Below are 22267 nucleotides of genomic sequence, written 5' to 3' on the forward strand. Positions count from 1 at the left end.
TAACAGTCGAATCCATTGGATACTAATCGTTAACACAATAATAAAAAAAGGCTATTAATAAGTCTATTATTCGACAATAAATGACATGAATTGACACATCTCGCAGGTGGACGCGGAGACAGAACGTAAAGTTACATTTCGGCAAATGAAAATGGATAGTGTGAAGTGCGCGTTATGGTTGAAGAAGAAGGGAGTTGAACCAGGCGATATAATTGTGCTGAGCACGCACAACCACTTGAATACATACATACCATTCCTGGCTTCTTTATATATTGGTGCCACGACGAGTTTGTGGAACGAAAATATCAGCAAAAGTATAGATCGACCATCTTTCGAATTTTTACTCGATATACTCGTTAATTAATTTCCTAGATAGATAGAGACATAATGTGCAAGCATTTAATGTATACTTAGATTAATTTAATGTATGCTGTTGTAATACTACGTATTTAAAAAATATTCTTGCTTTATAAAATATCCATTTATTACGTCATAATTTTTGTCAAAATATTTACTTTTTATTAGTACAATAATACTAAATTGCGTTCTTTTTCTGGTAAAGTAAGCAACAATTTTCATGGCATTAAATAATTTTTTTTTATATAGGAAAAGAGTTTTTATTGTATAAGGGTGTATCTTTATGCACTTGTACTAATTGCTAAGCAGATAATATGTCGAAATATGTCTATCTGGGTTATCTCTTAGTTCCCGTAATTGTTTCTTGTTTTTTCCACCTAAACTTGTTTATTAACAAAAGGAAATAATTTCAGAAAACATGGAACGCGCGTTAAAACAAAGCACGCCGAAGGTGATCTTCATCAATATCGATAAGGCCGTACTAGTTTATAGGCAGGCCCTTTTAGCGCGCATTTCCACGAAGATCGTGGTTTTCGACGATCAAATCGATAGCGAATTTAAATTAGTTGGCGAAGATTGTAAAACTATTGCCAGAAAGTTTTATCCGTTTAGCTTGATCTTGGACCAGGAATTCAAAGAGACCGAAATGAGTGGGTTCACCTGTACAACGTCGGAAAAGAAAATATCGGACACCGTGTTGTTAATGTATTCTTCCGGCTCGACTGGCGTCCCTAAAGCTGTGGAGATTCCTCAGACAATGCTCTTATGTCCGTCGCTCGTCCAATCATTTTCCGTGATACCTGGTGACATTGTCCTATGGTTTGGATCCTTAAGTTGGATCACCTGTATGGCACTGACCATTCGTAGTATACTCTCGTATGCGACAGCGATTAAGTGCTCGAAATTCGATACCGACAAGATATGCAAGGCAATAGAGAAGTACAGGGTATGTCGTATAATTGAGATGTAAAAAAAAAGATTTAGTTACGAAAAGATTTATATCAAAAAGAATGTATCTTACGACATATGTTTATTGATTAGTGTAATTAAGTAATATCTTCTAGATACTTTCAATATGCTTAGTGAAGATAAGAGAACCCTTACGTTATTATTCCACTTCACAGGCTTGCGAGTAATCAATTACTTTTTTAGTACATTATCGTGTTTATTTAGCAATTAATATAGCAATTAATTAGCAATTAATATAAGCTAATTAGATTGAATATCGTTTAATTGACAGCTGATTTGACAAATTTAACCGAAGATCGTCCGATTGACGACTGATCTTAACGAATTCAATATATTAAGGATCGTTCAATTAATAATTGACATGAGCGAAGAGAATTGAAGATCGTGCAATTAATAATTAAACTTGGCAAAATGAATTAAAGACCATTTAATTGACAATTGAACTTAACAAATTTAATTCAGTAACTTTTAATTAAATTCGCTATAAGTTTAATTGTTAATTAAATGATCTTTGATTCTCTTCGCTCATATATCAATCGTTAATAGAATTATTTTTTTATTAATAGAATGATTAAATTCGTTTTGACATCATCAATTAAATGATCTTTGATTGATTTTGCTCAAATCAATCGCCAGTTAGTTGAGCTGAAACATACTATGATTCGAATTAGTTATTAAGTTGAAGAAAATTTAATTGATTGTTTATAACTATGTTTCACTTCAGGTGTCTTGGATGTTAATTGAAACTGGTCTGTGCCACCAGTTGGTGAAATCCGCCGCTTTCACGAAACACGATATGTCTTCTTTGAGACAAGTCCTATTTACCGGTTCAACGATCAGACGTGACGTTCACGAGAATATCGGTAAAGCCCTGCCGGATAGTGCTATGACGGCATACGGTGCGTATACAACTGTTGCCAATTGTAATTATATGATACCAAGCAGTGATGACCGCGGCACGGTCTAAAGTCAAAAGTCGTAACGACGGTTCTCATGTTGTTGCAGGCATGACTGAAACGGGGTTAATCTGTTATCAAACAGGGACCAAAAAGATTGGATCCAGCGGTTCTGTATGCAAAAACATTTATTTAAAAATTGTCGATTTACAGACCAAGAAACCATTGGGCCCCAACACACACGGTGAGATCTACATCCAATGTCCGTACATGATGAACGGCTATTACAAAGAACCCAAAATAACCAAGAGTGTCTTCGATGAGAGTGGTTAGTTACAAAGAATCTCTTCTTTAATTGATTTCAGGAGACTCTGATCTATATCGAAAATGAATCTAGTCTATAAGATTTTTTGAAAAATATTAAACAATTTTTAAATAAAGCTTTATGATTACACAAATAAAAAATAGGAATTAAGGCCGTTAAGAGATAGATGTGTGTGGATTATATTTTGTATCAATTATACAATATAAATTCAGGATTTTTCTTACACTACAAACCTTTCGGTCACTGCTTGGACCCTCTTCAGTGTGTTCAAATATTGGAACTTAAAAAAGAAACAAAACTCTTCAGTTGTTCATTAGTTACTAGAGAATTTGATCTTATTAATTTTTATCTTATCAATATAAAGTTACATATTTTTATATAAAAGTATATACCTTGCACACTTTAACGAACTGATGTTCGTCAGGATGGTTCTGTACCGGAGATATAGGCTACTACGACGAAGACGGCTATATCTTCATCGTTGACCGGGTCAAAAACCTCATCAAGTACAGAGGTCATCACGTTTCATCGGTAGATATTGAAAGCCTGTTAGGAAGCCATCCGGCTGTGAGCGACAGTGCCGTAATTGCTGTGCCGCATCATTTCGACGGGCAACATCCGATTGCATTCGTTACGAAACTGTTGAATGCAAAGGTGAGAAGATTTTCTCGGATACTCTTCTCTCTCTTAATCGATCGAATCTGAAATAACATCTACCTCCTTCTTTGTCTTCCGTTATCTAAGAGATATCTTTTTTCAGGTGACAGAACAAGAACTGCAAGACTTGATAGCCACAAACATGGAAGATCAAAATAAACTTCGCGGAGGCGTCGTGTTTATAGAAAAGATACCGCGTCTTGTCAACGGAAAAATCGATCGAATGGCGCTTCGTGAAATGGTGAAGCAAGAATAAATCGTTTAATTTGAACCGCTCAATATTATAATCATCACTGTAAACAACGTGTTATAAGATAAGAAATAGATCTAGAAGTAATATTAGTAATCCAAATATACTACTGTTGAAGTCAGCAAACTTATATGTAATATGATATTATTAAAATAATATTAAAATTATGTCATTTGTATATTTATAATGAGGAGTATGATAGGTCTACTATAAAAAATTTTTGTACTTTATAAAATATTATATGTGTATATCAGAATTTATATAAAACGTTTTATAAAAAATGTGTGCTTATCAATAAAATACGTCACAGACAACATACACGCATTGTAATCTACAACGTTACTCGGGAATAGTGGATTATTATTGTATATCAATAATGAAAATATTGTTTCACACATACACACATGTGTATTATCTCATGTTGACTATAGAAAATGTGGATCTGAAAAACACGGAAAATGCAGAATAACGTGCGAATAAAGAAAATAAGAAAATAGGAAGTATCTTTAATAAAAACGCGTCGCTTAGTTTTACAATAATAACAGCACGTGTTTGCTCATATAACTCAAATTCGAATATAACCAACTGCATAAGTATTACGATGTTCATATGATGCTCCCAACAAAACTAAAACGATCAGACGTTTCTTGCGACTCAGTCTGAACTGATCGCAAATTAACTTCCGAATTTATTCTTCGTAACAGGACATTTCTCGCAAAGAAGAAGAACAACTGATGGAGTTCATAAAGCCGGCTACATCTTTAAGCGAGAAGAAAACGACGAGGGTAAAAACGACGATGTTAAATTTTACTTTCGCGAATTTCGTTTTTAATATTGTTGTGGGAAGACATCGTGATAAAGAGTTTCAACACTGTAATAATTTTTTTCGCACTGTGAAACATATTACATGCATATTCCACAACAATCGACCGGATAACACTTCGTGAGTTGGTGAAGGATTCCGCGACAGACTAAAATCGTACTAAACGCGGCTTTAAATGTAGATTTGAGGCAAGTTGTCAACTTGTAATGTACCTTCAAATTTGTATATCATATTTTACAACTTGTTCTCTAATAATTTATCCCGCTGAAAATTTGAGGAATACGTTTTACAGTGCAAAAACAGTTACTACAAAGTGAATATTTTTTATCAATGCGATAAGTCACACTCATAATTTTCTCGTATCAAATAATTTTATGAAATGACGCTCATTGGATTGTAGTATCCACCACCATGCAAGATTGTCGATAATGTAGTAATCGGCGAGGAAGCGCCGGTTTACCGTGAATGCGTCGGTATCGGCGAATTGGTTTACGAGCAACTATCTGGTAACCCGGAATTCGTCGGACTGGTAAATCAAAATTACGTAGATCATTTTCGCACGATGATTCGCGTTGCTTTTTGTTTTCCTAGATAGAAAAATGTGTTTATTCTGAGCTCATATGGTACTCATATATCGTTCATGTCATGATGTCACAAAAATACTTCATTACAATAATAATCAACATTATGTCAAGAACTTGTAACATAATTTGTACATCATTTGTGTGCATCTGGTGCTCATGTCATGAAATCACGTAATAATATTTAAAAAATATATCATATTTGATATATAATATCAAATTGAAGTCACAGTATGAAGTCACATTGTGATGAAACACAATCATCATGCATTTCTATCTGGGTTTATGTGAGACCGACGATCTCCGCGTCGTCTCAGTATCATTTCACCTTGCAATTAATCACGGACATGAATTATCTCTCTGCACGATGCAGATAGACACAGCTACGGAGAGACAGGCGACATTTGCCGAGATCAAGGACCGCAGCGTCCGGTGTGCACTTTGGTTGAGAAGCCGAGGTATTCAACCGGGAGATATAATCGGCATTGCCACCCACAACCATCTCGATTGTGTTATACCCTTGCTGGGATGTCTCTACGTCGGCGCGCTTTTCTATCCCATGCATTTTAAACTGAATATCCGTACGTTCGTTACCGTATGTACTTGTCTTTTAGCTGTTATTCTTTATCACATGGTCTATATTTTCTGAAGTACAATCAATATGTTTTTCACTGAGATATAAGTTGAAGTTATAAGTATAGCACTGTAATCAGTAAAAGAAGTATGCCGCCGACGATCAGTAAATAGTCATTGATTTTCGATGGAAACGCTCTCACTGTACTCTTTCGTCTTGTCATTGCAAATGCAAGTGTGTTATTTTAGCTGAATCTCTTCTCACATATTTCTTACCGTTTTAAGTCGCATCATTTGACACGCTTAAATATATTAAGTTATAATTTACACGTCTCTCAGGTTCTTGTATTAATAGTTATTTTTTGAAACACGTCTCAAATAATGAAATACTCAGATTTCAGTTTAGATTTAGATAAGAATCCTTTTAGTCGAATTACAGATATAAATGTCACATGTATTATAATTTAACTGAAAGAGAAACATAGATCTAAAATACAAATCTAAATATCTCACATGAAAGTTTCGAGTGATAATTTTAATACAGACCTTACATGTGTCAAATGACGCAACTTAAGAAACATGCAACAAGAACTTGAGCCAAACGTTACACGCTTATGCGTCTAAAAATAACACACTTGGCACATAACTCGCTGATAGAATCAGTTAATAATAGCGTCTGTTGATTCAGTTTACAAACACAGACAGTGTTATCGTACGAAAGGCGCACAGAAACTGTTTATTCCATCGCCGCAAATGCAGAAAGTTAAATTTGATGCAGCGTATAACGAATTTGTACACTACAGATTTTGCAGCGACATCTTACCTCCACTGGTAACAATTAGAAAGGTCGAAGGAAACGATTGAAGATCCAAGTGTGTTATTTTTAGACGCATAAGCGTGTAACGTTTGGCTCAAGTTCTTGTTGCATGTTTCTTAAGTTGCGTCATTTGACACGTGTAAGGTCTGTATTAAAATTCACTCGAAACTTTCATGTGAGATATTTAGATTTGTATTTTAGATCTATGTTTCTCTTTCAGTTAAATTATAATACATGTGACATTTATATCTGTAATTCGACTAAAAGGATTCTTATCTAAATCTAAACTGAAATCTGAGTATTTCATTATTTGAGACGTGTTTCAAAAAATAACTATTAATACAAGAACCTGAGAGACGTGTAAATTATAACTTAATATATTTAAGCGTGTCAAATGATGCGACTTAAAACGGTGAGAAATATGTGAGAAGAGATTCAGCTAAAATAACACACTTGCATTTGCAATGACAAGACGAAAGAGTACAGTGAGAGCGTTTCCATCGAAAATCAATGACTATTTACTGATCGTCGGCGGCATACTTCTTTTACTTAATCAGAAACATTTTTACTGATTTTTATTAAAGGAGCAAACAATATTTTAATTTATGTCATCCTGATCATTTCTTCCGCGATTCTCTAGACGACAGCCGTTACTTCATCGCTCTGACAAAGCCGAAGATCATTTTCGCGAACGTCGATATGGCGGACATCCTGGCGCAAGCTGTGACGGAGGAGGACCTGAAGATCGAACTGGTGACTTTCGGCGAAGCGATCGGATGCGAGAACTTCGACAAGATCATCAACAATCCCGATCAGGATGCAGCGGCGGTCGACGAGTTTCGTTGCAGACCGATCGCCAGCCCCGACGAAATCGGATTGATCGTCTGTTCGTCGGGCAGCACCGGGCTATGCAAAGCGTCGATGTATTCGCATTCCGCGCTAATCAATAATATGCTTTATGACAAGAGCTTCGCCGAGAAGGACGACAAGATGATAATGTGGCTTAGCAGCTTCCGTTGGATCTCTGGCGCGATTCTGCCGCTCCGATCAATTTACTTCCACAAGACGTGGATCATTTGTCCGGAGTACAAAGAGGAGCTGCTGTGCCAGATAATCGAGAAATATAACGTGCGCCTGCATACATACAGATCAATAGACGATTTGTGTGAAAACGTTCATGAAAAGAGATAAAAAATCCAATTGTCACTTACAGGTAACATGGATGTTGCTGCAATCGTGCCTCACCACTAGCGTGCTAAAATACGGGTTCTTCCACAAATACCGATTACCATCGCTGAAGAAATTAATTATAGGCGGCGCGTATATGAAACCGTACTTGTTCGAGGCAGTGATTAAAGCCTTACCACACACGAAAGTTTTATTCACTTATGGTGAGTGAAGAAGCGCTGACGTGTACGAAGGATAAAGATTGGTTGAATTAATGCGACGGTGATCGATGATGATTAAATGTATTTTGGAATGGGAGGAAACAGAAATCCTGTTTCTTTTAGTTGAAAAACATTTCATACAACCAATCGTTTCTTAATTAAATTTTAATTGAAAAAACTCTGATAGTCAATCAATCAATAGGACTAATAAGTGTAGTAGTGTAATCAGACAAGTAAAAAACTTGCAATTGTGACTTAAGTAGTCAAAAGTATAAAATATATTAGTCAAGAAATCCAAATGTTTCTGTCCTCAACTGAACGTTTGGATTTCTTGACCAATAAATTTTATTATTTTAATTATGTAAGTCACACTTGCAAATTTTTTATTTGCCTTAATTACTTTACTACACCTGTGTTGGTTCTTGTTAGTTCTTAATAATTTTTTTCTTAATCATTCTCCGTCTTCAATTTTCAATCTGTAATCAACAGGTGAAGTTGTAAATGAGAACGTATAAAGTATTTAAAGAAAATTGCAAGGACTATAAGAATAAATACAGGATTGAACGCGCAACGATTTGAGTTATATAAAAAACATATGAAGTATGAGAATTGCTAATGTCACTTTTTATACCGCGATTCTAATTCCATATTCTGATTTTTATTACGGATCACTACAGGTACAAGTGAGGTAGGCGGTGTTTACACTCTGCAAAGGGAAGGCGACAAAATAGGCTCCAGTGGCTACATATTGAGCAACAGTCAGCTGAAAGTGATCGCTGTCGACACTGGACGGCTTCTGGGCCCGTGCGAACTTGGCGAACTCTTGTTGAAATCACCTTGCATGATGACAAGATACTACAACAATTCTCAGGCCATGAAGGAGACTTTAGACAAGGACGGTGAGTTTTTATGCGCTGTAGTAACGATAATACCTCTCGCATAAATTGCATTAATCAACTCATATTAGAAGTAGATATACCCGTGCACCTATTAAGTCAGAAGTAAATTTACTTGCAGTTGAGATTGAGACTAGATTGAAAAAAAGATTAACGTATTTTTATCTATATTTCATTTCATTTATTATATTCATCTATATTTCATTTATATTCATGTTATATTATATTTAATGTCTTTAGAAAAAGAGAACAGTCTGTTAAATAGCCACAAATATCCGTGGAGAAGGCTAAAGACACGGTGACGTATTTACCAAACAAGAGAGAAAGAGGAAAAAAATTCATTTAATATCAACCTAAGAAAACAAGTTTCAGTATTTTTTAAACATATTTTTTAAGACTGTTAAGACTGTTAAGGATGTAAGTGAGCTAATATATCACCTGCCGAGTTGACTTCATTTAAGATTCTTCCTGAGACTTTACGATTTTTTTCTTCAGTTTTATCATTATTTTCACCTAAGTGTAATTTTTTATTAATTATTTTATCATCTATGATAATAAATTTTCTTAAGGTAAAGTCACATTTAAATAAAATAGCATTTAATACGTTAATATGCTATATCTTCATTTATACATGTTTTTATTCAGGATGGATACACACCGGTGATCTCGGCTACTATGATACAGACGGTGAGATCTACGTGTGTGACCGTATTAAGGAGATTATCAAGGTCCGAGGCTGCTACGTGTTCCCTAACGAAATCGAAAGCGTGCTACAGAGTCATCCGGCGGTGCGCAAGGTTGCTGTGGTGCGTGTGAAGAATGACCTCGACGACGAGCACCCTTTAGCTTTCGTGACGAAAATACCCGGCAAGGAGGTGCGTACGACAATATTCGAAGGTACACTGAGAAAAAAGAATACTCGAAAATTTCTTTGAAAGATATAAAATTTATTTACATAAATGAATGTTAAGTAGAAGTAAACTTTATATCTCAGTAAAATAAATTTTCGAACATTTCTTCTCGATGTAGTTTTATTTTTCAGGAAGAGAAATAACGTTCGTGATTAATGACAGCGTCTTTTTATTGCACAAGGAAAAAGGATTAGTTAAATTAATGTGACAGCCACACAACTACACATGTTTTATGTTACACATACATAACATAACTACACACGATTACGGTTTAGAAGAACCCAGTTTGGCTTATATGAATCAGAAATTTTGTTTCCTTCAAATAAAACGTATTTAAGTGAGTCATGGTCACTATCATTTACTTAATCTTCTTTCTACGTGTGATTATGTTTCGTTGGTTAAGATTAGAAAAAAATTAGAAAAGATTAGGAATTAGAGTTGTAACAGAGTTGAAATTTTGGCCTTGATTTAAATCTTGGCCTTAATATTTTATTTAACGCCAACACTGATACTCCGAAGTCTGTATCGAATCTATATTTTTTTATTCTATCTGATTTTTTAGCTTCTTCGCTTTAAAATCTACAAGCGGCATTTTGTGTATTTTCTGTAGTATTTAGAGGCGCAAAAATGATTGATACAAACCTCATAATATCAACATAATTAAACACTGATATTGAAGTCAAAATTCAAAATTCGTGAACTTTCTACAGTAATCTTTCTTCTTTCTACAGTAATCTTTCTTCTATAATCGAGATTTTCATTTCGTTCTCAAATAACAGAAAATTCAGATACACTAATGGAGTTGTTTTTTTCCGTGTAGACTTTTTAAACTGAGTTTGGAGTGTGCTTTGCAGGTAACGGCGGAGGAACTGGTCAAATTGGTAGCGGACAAACTGGAAGATCACAAACATCTTCGCGCTGGTGTACAATTTCTAGACGAGCTTCTATATACGGACACCGGCAAGATTGCGAGGAAACGACTCCGAGAATTGGCTGAACGCTTGATGGTCGATCCTATACCCGCAGAATACACGGAATAATTTTTCTTTTCATGAATGCGATGTTTTGGTCTATTTACTATATATCACGTGAAAAATAACAATTACAAATATACCTTTTAATCATGTTTTATACAAGATTTAACGTGTGTTTAAACAGTCGAATAATGACGAACGTGTTGGAATTTCTAAGCGTTTAGAGACGGAAAAAATGATTGTATCAAGCAGATGACGTAGATGATAGAGAAACGTAAGCAGAGATCGAAGCGGTAAAAGAATTGATCAATCACAATCGATTGTTTTCGAACTGTAAGGATTATCAACTATGATTGGAGCTTGCTTACTGTCTAAATTTTATTGTTTGTGTTCTTCTATATGCCATCGTTTCACTTTGAGCAAGTAAAATGTAACACACAAGAGTTAGAGCCAATATTACACGTTAGTATTATTTATTGTACATCTAACAATAAAGATTTTAATTTTGTAACGATTGTAATTTTAACGATTTTAATTATCATATTTCGCGAACTATTAATTATTTTTACGGATAAAATAAATAAGAACGATTCGGTATTTTCTTGGATTCTTAACAAGGATTTCTTATTTTTCTATTAATATCCAAAACTCCTATTTTAATTTAGTAGAAATATGACAATTTAGTAGAAGAATAACAAATCTCTTGCATTGACTCGGTGGAATTAAACCTAAATAAACCTTTAAAGTAACTCGTCTTCTTTGTGTTTTCAAATCTAACATAACAGGTTAAGCAAATAATAATTATTTACAACGGGTAATATCACTAAAACATGATAAAGACGACGATAATTTACACAAGTATTTAAAATTTATATCTACATTATGTACATTTAGGCAAACTCGTTATTGCTTGTGATAAATATGAGTTCGTAATAATATATTTACTTAAAAGAATATGTACCCAATATGTATTTAATGTACGATCTGTTTTGATCAGCATGCTAGAGGATTTCATTAAATGTTAATAATGAAATTCTGAATCTGCCAATATGGAGATCTGAGATAAAGCGACTGAAACAATATATTAGAATGAATATCAGATAAAATGCAAATGCAAGCTACGCTTACTGAAAATCAATTCCGTCACAACTATGAAAGGTAATTTACGATCTAACTAAGATTAACAGGTAGCGTTCAGCGAGTAGCCGCTTAACACCGGCTAATCGTTTGCTTATATAACTGCGTGACGCACATACACTCGTATATACATGCAAATGACTTGCGATAAAACTCGATATATAATTACGGGATTGTTGCATAACGAAAATCATAACATTTCTTACATGACGTACAAAGTAATATGAGAGTGCATGGATGAATCAACGATATTTGCTGGAACCTAGCTCAGTTCGCATCGTTGCATTTTTTAGTGTAGTATATCGATTCGGGCCGTCTATAGAACGCTGCAAGTTCATCAATGTGAATGAATTCTTCATTACTTGTAGACATGTGAATGTCTACATTAAAGAATGTAGACATGTAAAACAATGTAGAGAATGTAGACATTAAAAAACTGTTATTTATGAGATGTCCATGAGATGTCCATGATATTTACTTTTTAACGGAATGTTTTTTATCTTGTGCAACAAAAAATTGCGATTATAATAATTGCGCAATTTAAAATCAATGTGTCAAACGAGTCAAATCTCGTATCACATTGATACAGATAAATAACAAAGTCGATTATAAATAAATAGCAAGATTAGCTTATAAAGTAAAAAGCAACTATATGGTTAAACGGTGATAAGTACGAAATGTGATGTAAGATTCATGTATTATATGGACTTAATATCTAGAATATCGAAAGGTTATCTCAAAAATAATATATGAAAGCGACATTGTGGATTTAATTTACTTAATCCAGAATGCTTTGAAGTAGAATTATCAAATGACTTTGATTTCGAGTTTAATTTAATAAATAATTATGGAAAGAGTTAGTTCAATTTATAGCAAAAGTACAATCGTCTATAAACTGATTTATAGAATGCGGTATATTATATATACATACAAAGTACGAAAAAAATGTAGCGCAAATATTAGTTTATAATAAGGTAAAAAGTTTATCTTATTTACTAAATATAAAGAAATTAATAACGAATTCATCCAGTTTCGAAATATCAGTTGGGCTGATTACTATTTTGAGTAAAAAAATAATATTGTCACGATATTCTTTTGGATACATAACCTGGTCTTCCTTTCATTTTTATTTGTTAAATTTCCAAAAGTCAATAATGAGGGGAAAATCTCTTGCATCAGTTTTGCAGCTTTGCTACGTTTGGAGTAATATTCTTCTGGACGAAAGTACTCAGACAACATAATATCTAAAATCGGGATATAAGACATTTTAAAGATCATCTTTAAGATGTTTTTCAGATTTACGTATAAATATCTTTAAGTTCTTAAAGATTATCTTTAAGACGTCTTATGTTCCGATTTTAAACATTATGTTGTCTGAGTCGTAATATGAGATACCGGAAGTATGAGATAACCTATATTTAAGTGACAATCCCTGCTTGAGTATGAAGATTATTCGCCGTGAAAATCATTATGTCTGCAAGGAAGTGGTCGCGTACGCGCGGTGAAAAAATAATAATTGTGATTTTAAGATATGTATTTAACACTTTTAAAGGTACAGCTTCATTGTCATTTCAATATATTTCAATGTATTGCACATAAGTACTATAAGTGATTTATCGTGTTGTTTTACAAATTTATTGCATTGCTTATATGAAATATCATCTCATATAAAAAAACCTTCTTGTCTCATATTAGGAATCTTTTTTCTGAAAGGGCAAAATCAGCATTTCTGATAAAAAATTTCATATATTACAAAGTAGCTGTTATTGATTACTAACTTTTGGAGGTAATACCTGAATGTATTTTCCATAAGTTTTACATAAAAGCGGGAATTACGGTTACAAATTAAATAAATTATAAGTTTTTTAAAAAAGGTATCTCATATTAGGCACCTTTACCCTGTGTATATGTGATAATTATTTCGATTAAATATTGCATATACTTGGCGTGTCATGTTGTCTTGTGATTCTGTTAATAAAAGAAATACTGGAAATTCTTGACGATCTTCAAGTCTTATATATAACAACAAAATATATATAACAACAATATCCTATATATACAATATCCTATACATACAATATCCTATATATACAACAATATCCTATATATAACAACAATAACGCCTTACCGTTTGAAATTAATTGGTACTGATAATTTGCATTTGGCGATGAGCCATTTGATTCGAGAACAGAACGCTAGTGTTCTTGACCATGATCATCTTGTTTTTGAGGTCAGAAGCGAGTAAGTACACATTTTAAATATTCCTGCGACATGCGTTGAAATAAAATAATACGTTTATAAAATAATACTTGCAATCGATCGAATAGACCTATAAAATAAAACTATCCGAACTTTTACCTTTTTTGTTCTAACACAATCAATAAACTGTATAATTAACATGACAAAATCGTGAGAGATAATAAGGTTAAATGTCACATTACTTTTACGTGATAAAAAATAAGGTTAAATGTCACATTACTTTTACGATTATTTATTGATAGTTCGAACAAAAGATAAAAATTCGGGCTATCTTACAAGTCTGCTTCATTAATCGCAAGTGTAATTTTACGGACGTATTATTTTATTTCAACGTGTTTTACAAGAATTTTTATTCTCTCACTTCTAACGTCGAAAATTCCATGGCGAGTAGCTAAGAAAGAATCTTAATGCATAAACAAATATATTATATATCTTTTTCTACTGTTCTAATTATCAATTTTGATCGCAACTTATATAAATTTACATTTTGAATCTAATGTGATTGTTGCATGCGAACACTAAAGCATTTTTTGTAATCCGCGGAAGATGGAAAATCTTTCATCATCGTTGTATAATAGACTTGCATACGTATTTCGAGTCACCTAATTTAGTATTATTATGTAATTCATACAGACAGCAACACGCACATTATCGATGTTGAAAATATGGTACTCTAGGCGCAATAGAGTAGCAGAGTAAAAGTCATGTCTACAACTACTTACGAGCACGTAATGTCACGCAGTGTCATTAAATTTGTAAATGCGAAATAATTATACCACAATCGTGTTTTCAGCTATTATACTGGGAGACTTGACAATAATGTAAAAATTTCAAGAAAATTGTTGTTGATATCTTAATTAGTGGTAATTAAGATAATGGACTTCCTAATTAGTGATAGTAAGTTGTGATCTTGTGAGCGACAGTTAATTGAGGAGAAACTTTCACAGAAGAAAAGAGAAACTTTATGACTATAGACTTTGATAGAAAGAGCCCAGCTGTGATTCTTTATATTTAGACAATCAAGTTACGATCGAATTTTTCGCAATGTGGGAAATGATTTGCGAAAATGTTATTAGGAAAATATAAATATATTGCGCCTAAGTTTTTAACATCAATAACGTATGTTATCCATCATCGTATTTATACATTATCATATGTGTTGTTTACTAAATTCATGACATGTACAAATGTATATACATATGTATGTATGTATATCTAAATAACTAAGAATATTTATATTCTTAATTACTTAGATATACATACATACATATGTATATACATTTGTACATGTCATGAATTTAATAAACAACACATATGATAATGTATAAATACGATGATGGATAACATACGTTATTGATGTTAAAAACTTAGGCGCAATAGAGAAAGAATATAAATATTCTTAGTTACTTAGATATACATACATACATATGTATATACATTTGTACATGTCATGAATTTAATAAACAACACATATGATAATGTATAAATACGATGATGGATAACATACGTTATTGATGTTAAAAACTTAGGCGCAATAGAGTATACCAGAGTAAACGTCATGTCTACAACTATTTACGAGCACGTAATGTTACGTAGTGTCATTAAATTTGTAAATGCGTAATAATCGTACCACAATCGTGTTTTCAGCCATTATTCTGGGGGACTGGGAGATAATGAAAATTTGAAGAAAAAATTTCATCGATATTTTAATTCAGATAACACATACGATAATTGTCCGATCGTAAATTTCTTCTAAAAATTAAGTTATCGTAAAAATCGTAAAGTCAGTAATCATAAAGTTAGATATTAGAGATTACAAGGTTTGATCGTTAGCCTGAACAAACTTCAACTGGGGAAAGGGAAACTGCTGCTATAGACATTGGACGTATGGATCGCTTAAATAGTAACTGTCAACTTAGAGGTGGCAGTCCATGCTTATACTCCGGTTCGTCTGTTAGTCGTGAAGTGTAATTCAAATAGTGCACAACTCTCTCAAATAGTGCTCTTATTCCCACGAGAATTTTTCATTTTGTCACGAATCTCTTTTCGAATTCTGAAAAATTCTCTCGTTCTTGCCAGGCACACAACGAATTAATTACGACTTGTTCGCGTTTAAATAGTATTGCGTGTATGTGAGTATCAATCGCACAAGTATACGTACATATTCTCTTCACGCTCGACGTTTTAACTTTATCATTTCATTACATTTGATAGTCATAGTGTTGTGAGAACAAGCAGTGCTCAACAATATTCGTCAGTGTCTTATTTAAAAGAGAACTCATTGCGCATGCAACATGTTAAGGGAGGCAGGATATTCAGTTGATCAACAATTCGAGAAGATTTTGTGCGCCTGAAGATTAGAATTAATCTCTCAGGCTCCACATGTTCACAGTTATTATAATTAATTATCCACTCGCGCGCCTTATCGCGTTAAGAATTATCGACACTTATAAACAAAAACACATCCTGCTGAAAATTATACTGTAATAGAGAGTAGTATGACAAAATTATCAGGTGGTCGCATCTCGGAGCTTGAAAACACGTTTGGACGCGAAACTAATCGTTTAAATAGTAACGCTCAACTTAGAGGTGGCAGTGAGTGTATGAAGTTGGCACCCCACTTTTTGAAATTTATAATTTTGAAAGTTGTTCCAGATTGTTCTGACTTTGTACCACATTGTTCTAAAGTGATATTGCTTCATTCGAAACGGTTTTCGAATAAAACAAAAAAATGATTTTTTGAGCTGGCATCCCACTTTTCGAAAATCGAACATTCTGATACCGCAATAGATTGTTCTAATTGTTCCAAACATTGTTCCAAAAGGACAAATCCGTAAGTTGAATTAGAGTATGAGACTCGTAGCGTCATCCGTTCTCCGAAAATTCGTAAAAAAATCGATTTGACAGTACTCGACGTCAAGAGTAAACACATGCTTTCTTTCTTGTTCCAACTGAGATCTTTTTGTTCTGAGTTATACTAGGCTTAAACGACGAAGCAATTTCACTTTATTTTGTCATGACATTTTGTAATTATTTCCGCCAATTTTCCTATAATAAAGATTAATTTTTGTAAGAAATCATCTTTTTCAAAATGTCTGTCAAATCGATTTTTTTTCGAATTTTCGGAGAACGGATGACGCTACGAGTCTCATACTCTAAAACTATAATTCTTAAGCCTAGCACAACTCAGAACAAAAAGATCTCGGTTGGAACAAGAAAGGAAGCATGTGTTTACTCTTGACGTCGAGTACTGTCAAATCGATTTTTTTACGAATTTTCGGAGAACGAATGATCTTATGAGTCTCATACTCTAGAACTATAATTCTTAAGCCTAGAACAACTCAAAACAAAAAGATCTCGGTTGGAACAAGAAAGATAGTATAAGTTTACTCTTGGTCCGATAGACTATTTGTCAAAAAACTTTTTTTTAATTTTTCGGGCTTATAATTAAACTTATGGATTTGTGCTTTTGGAACAATGTTTGGAACAACTAGAACAATTTATATCGGTATCGGAATGCTTTATTTTCAAAAAATGGGGTGGCCAGGTCAAAAACATTTTTTTCATTTTTTGGACTTATAATTCAACTTACGGATTTGTCCTTTTGGAACAATGTTTGGAACAACTAGAACAATCTATTGCGGTATCAGAATGTTCAATTTTCGAAAAGTGGGGTGCCAGCTCAAAAAATCATTTTTTGTTTTATTCGAAAACCGTTTCGAATGAAGCAATATCACTTTGGAACAATGTGGTACAAAGTCAGAACAATCTGAAATAACTTTCAAAATTATAAATTTCAAAAAGTGGGGTGCCAACTTCATACACTCAGTGGCAGTCCATGCTTATTCTCCGGTTCGTCTGTTAGTCGTGAAGTGTAATTCAAATAATGCACAACTCTCTCCAATAGTGCTCTTGTTCCCACGAGGATTTTTCATTTTGTCACGAATCCTTTTCGAATTCTGAAAATTGTGATCGAATTGTGTGTTAAAGATGAAATATCTTTTTTTAATTTAAGCTTGACATATGATAATACGTCGATAATACGCGCGTAACAGTTGATATGATATTATCTCTTTTGTATGATTTCATCGATAATACTTGATAATATTTTATTAGAAAAATCATCGTAATTAACAATCTTACTGACAAAATAGTTGTCATTAAAATCTATAATATATATCGCTTGTCGATAGCGATTAATTGAAATATTCTATAAGCAAATATATCAATTTCGTCTTATTGAAAGAATTGTAGATAGTAATTAGCGGATATCGAATCTTTTCGGACATTCACTATAGACCGCTTAATAACTTAAAATAAATCATTATTAATAATAATGAATGTATATTAGATTGAATTATGCTAATATAAGTGGAAATTATTTATGTATGTGTCTACGTAGCTTAAGACAATGTAATTATTGTAATGATTACATGTACTGCATTTTCTTTTGCACATTTTTTTTATTTGATTCTCACATCTATTAACTTTGACTTTTTAAAATTATTTTCTAACTTTTTGAAATAATGTGTGAAACCAAGCGAATCATAGTGCGAAAATGAAAATCTACGTAAAAACTGCTTCCGAATTATTCGAACAATTGAATCTTCGGATATTGCGAATCCAATCGATCATTACTTCCATTACAACTGCCCAAATTCGAGCTTTGAATTTAAACTTGTTCTATTCTACATCTGGAGTTTCGAGTTTCTCGAAAAAACGAACGATTATTCTATTTATCTTAAGCTCTACTTTATCTCATGTATACTTTATAAGCAAATTATTGACCTTAGTCCTAATATGTTTAAATAGTTGTCAAAACGTGTTTTTTTAACAGAAGAACATTAAGCGGAGATACGCTGATTAAATATTTCACATTACAGCTTCACTGTAAATACTTCCTGGAACCAGGTGAATCTGTGACAAAATGGTCGCAGATCAAGCAAAGGTATGAATAGAAAGATTATCTTTGACACAAATACCTGCAAGATAGTTTAAAATAACTTTTGATAGAAAGATAAATTCAAAAATTCAGAAAATGTTGGAATGTAGGCGAGAAATATGTTCTACATTACAAAACTAACCGGTTTGTTAATTCTTTATAGAATAAAGTGAACTTTACGATCGAGAACAATGTTCACAAGGGACCAATACAACCGTATTCGGGTAGCTTCAAGAGCATCGGAGAGATGTTTTGGAAAAAAATTAACAACTTTAACGACAAAATCGCACAGGTGAATCAATATTGTGTGTAATATTAGTAATATTAACATACACCTATCTTAACTAACATCGTTAGTTTTTTAAAGATAGGTATGTACTAATAAATTATATCCAATATATTACTTCCAAATATTACATCCTATATTGGAGTAAGATCCAATTTGGAGTAAGGTCCCATTAAGTTTCTATATTAAAGTAATCATATATATGATTTCGATATTTTAAAGGATTGAAAATTAAGATTTGTTTAAAAAAAAATTGTTTAGGAAGGAAAAGATGAGTTTGAGAATGTTATATTTTCTGAATTTGAAATTATATTGCAGAACGATAGCAAAGTAAAAAACGATTGTTTATCATAATTTCGACGTTTACGATTCCGACGATTCGTGTCCGTGTAGAAATACTCAGTATTTCACGAAACAATTTTGTGTGTAACTATATGTTACGAATGTTCACCGTGGTGAAAGCATGGTCGAAGTATATATCGTAATTATTAGCGTCGTTTACCGAGTTTCCGACGATATAATTTTCATTATAAAGAAATCAACATTTCTAGTGATAGGATCAATTTAGATTGAATAATTAGAGACATCCGATATTTATTTGAAATTATGAAAGCTGAGAAAACGTAAAAGTGAAATCGCAGGTAAATCAATATTGTGTGTAATATTAGTAATATTAATATACACCTATCCTAGCTAGAACTAACACCATTAGTTTTGTAAAGATAGGTATGTACGAAGTAACATTAATTTTAAAATATAGATAATTGCTCGCATGATTTAGAATATCATGTTCCTTTATGGTACCGGAATTAACTAAGATAAAAAAAGATAATTTAGACGTAACTTTATTATCCACATAGCGATCATTCGCAGCGCGTGAAATATATTCCTATACGTGTCACTTCGCATATAATATATTATATCCAATATATTACATCCAAATATTACATCCCATATTGGAATAAGGTCCAATTTGGAGTTAGCCTCTCGATGATCAAAGAAGTCACTTTTCAAAATTTCACATAAAATTTCGATCATCTTTCATCAACAAAGAAGGAGGTTTTCAAGATATCGTGTTAATTTTTGTGTTAATTTTAATATGAAACCGCGAAGACTTTGCTAATATTAATTATACGAACTGTACAAGATTAATTAAGTGATATCAATAATTTCTTTTTATAACTTTATGTGTAACTGTGCATTTATTTACATACTAATTGTATTGTATCTTTATTTCAACTTCAGCTTTCACACCAGAAAGTATTACGATTTATATATTTCCTTATTTTTTACGCATATTTCTACACGCCTTATCTTTATTTTTTTTCGCCAACTTAACCTATTTTTCTTAAATCTTTCTTTTCATCTTTCTTATTTTCCTTCCTTTTTGTTATATCTTAGCCTATACACCTTCCTTTTTGGCCTATTCCATCCTTTTTGGATTTCCTATCTTTTGAGTTTCTTTATCCTAAACTACTTTCAGAGGTTTGTCAAAACCTACTAAGAGGAGTGCGAGCGTACAAATATTTTTTCGTTCCACTGGGAATCGAACTTTAGATCTCTAATGTAGTAAGACTAGTGTCTGTTCCACTTTGCTACGCTCGTATCAGTTGTTTACATACTAATTAATTTCTTCATACATTACTTTGTGAATTCCATTTTCTCAGATACGTTTCAAGGTTATATCGCTGCAAAGTGACACGTGTAGGAATATATTTCACGTACTACGAATTACTACTATGTAGATGATAAAGTTACGTCTAAATTGACTTTTTTATCTTAATTAATTTGGGATTAAAAGAACCATAAAAGAACATGATATTCTAAATCAAGCGAGCAATTATCTATAATTTGAAGTTAACGTTACTTCGTACAATTTTTACAAGTAAGAAACATTGAATCTGAAATGTTAATTTTATACGGTCTTAGATGTCTCTCAGACATCTGTATTTAATATCTTATAATCATTTTTCAACTATTAAACATTTTTTTAAGTACAGAAACGAAATTTCCCCAAAATTAAGGGGAATTTCTTTTCGAGTTTTTACGTAAATCGGCGATTCTCTGTAATACTGCAAAATACTGCAAAATATTGTAAACATATTTGAAAATACTGCTTTAAATGATTAGTTAACGGAAATCGATATTCGATACCAAGGTTTTTTATAATAATGTTATGCATTAGAAAAACTAGTGCACAAAGCTTTATATTTAAAAAGATGTTATATATTTGCGAATATTAATATCGTGTAATATTTAATGCAATGTTATTGCAGCGATATTTGTAATATTTGCAAAATTTGTAGTTGCAATATTTGTAATTGTAATTTGTAACATTTTTTAGTTTTTTAAGTAAATATTTTCTTATTTACTAATACGAGATTGTTTGTAATTTTTCTTATTATCGAATTCTACTTGGAAAACTGCTAAGGATGTCAACAGTTTATAATCTAAAATTTACAATAAAAAAAACATTAAAAGACTGAGAATATTATTCAAATCTTAATTTAAGAATATGTAAGATTGTATAAAAATATAATATAATGTATTGCATGTTCATTTTATCGCGGACCAGAAAATTCACAATACAATGAACATGCAATTTTCATTAAAACACTTGTTACATAACTGGTAATTGCAGTTGGATGCACGCACGGGCGAATCGGTCACTTACAAGGAATTTCAAAAGAAAATTGCGAAATGCGCTTTGTGGCTACAGGAAGAGGGAATTAAGCCAGGCGACGTTATCAGCGTGTGCACGCACAATCACGTGAATGCCTTTGTGCCGTGTGTGGCAGCAACTTATATCAACATTATCTTCAATCCATGGGACGACGAGATGAACTTACGTGAGTCTTTCCGGCAATTTTCAAAGAAAAAGCGTCCAATTTCGCTAATAGACCAAGAGCAATATCCTCATTATTATTGTTCTCTTCTCGTTCAATTTTATTTCGTCGTCTAATCAAACGCTATTTAACGCACGCGCGTTGAATAATTTCCTATTATTAGGACCATAACTTAGTTTCCGCCCGCAAATGTTAGATGGCAATGCAAACAGTTCTAGTAGTCATTACTAACGAAACAGGTAGTTTGTGATTAATTTCGACATTTCTCGATAACATTCAGTCAGCATACACAATTATTTTCCTAAACAACAATTTCTTTTGCTTTGTGAAAAATGGAACGCGATAAAGTGTTTTTTCGACATGTGCTTTTGCACTATTTT

General features: G+C 32.6%; 3 protein-coding genes and 1 long non-coding RNA gene across 4 annotated transcripts in view; 3 read left to right on the plus strand and 1 right to left on the minus strand.

Annotated features, from left to right (window-relative positions):
• Positions 1–3621, plus strand: part of LOC116854046 (luciferin 4-monooxygenase-like) — a 4970-nt gene extending 1349 nt beyond the window's left edge. Inside the window, exons 3-8 of the mRNA XM_032835531.1 lie at positions 107–314; positions 771–1303; positions 2051–2225; positions 2332–2550; positions 2972–3201; positions 3308–3621. Of these exons, the coding sequence (XP_032691422.1) occupies positions 107–314; positions 771–1303; positions 2051–2225; positions 2332–2550; positions 2972–3201; positions 3308–3460 (1518 nt within the window). The 3' untranslated portion in view covers positions 3461–3621. The remainder of the gene's footprint in view (positions 1–106; positions 315–770; positions 1304–2050; positions 2226–2331; positions 2551–2971; positions 3202–3307) is intronic.
• On the minus strand, positions 2396–3091 carry LOC116854049. Its single transcript, XR_004380068.1, has 2 exons — positions 2940–3091; positions 2396–2827 (listed from the first exon to the last, which is right to left on the minus strand). It is a non-coding gene; the product is annotated as an uncharacterized LOC116854049 (long non-coding RNA).
• Positions 3622–4048: 427 nt separating the features above from the next.
• Positions 4049–11371, plus strand: LOC116854045 (probable 4-coumarate--CoA ligase 3). The gene is made up of 8 exons (XM_032835529.1): positions 4049–4239; positions 4678–4806; positions 5232–5439; positions 6889–7376; positions 7462–7639; positions 8314–8535; positions 9178–9407; positions 10298–11371. Exons 1-8 carry the CDS (start codon positions 4189–4191, stop codon positions 10481–10483), a joined length of 1692 nt encoding a protein of 563 aa, XP_032691420.1. The 5' UTR covers positions 4049–4188; the 3' UTR covers positions 10484–11371.
• A 4362-nt stretch (positions 11372–15733) lies between these two features.
• The window catches only part of LOC116854047 (4-coumarate--CoA ligase 1-like), a 10107-nt gene continuing 3573 nt past the window's right edge, over positions 15734–22267 (plus strand). Inside the window, exons 1-4 of the mRNA XM_032835532.1 lie at positions 15734–15945; positions 18697–18761; positions 18919–19047; positions 21683–21890. Coding sequence (XP_032691423.1) covers positions 18741–18761; positions 18919–19047; positions 21683–21890 — 358 coding nt within the window. The 5' untranslated portion in view covers positions 15734–15945; positions 18697–18740. The remainder of the gene's footprint in view (positions 15946–18696; positions 18762–18918; positions 19048–21682; positions 21891–22267) is intronic.

Source organism: Odontomachus brunneus, unplaced genomic scaffold (genome assembly GCF_010583005.1).
Source record: "Odontomachus brunneus isolate Ranch 3 - 2012 unplaced genomic scaffold, Obru_v1 Obru_scaffold_007, whole genome shotgun sequence".
NCBI lineage: Eukaryota > Metazoa > Arthropoda > Insecta > Hymenoptera > Formicidae > Odontomachus > Odontomachus brunneus.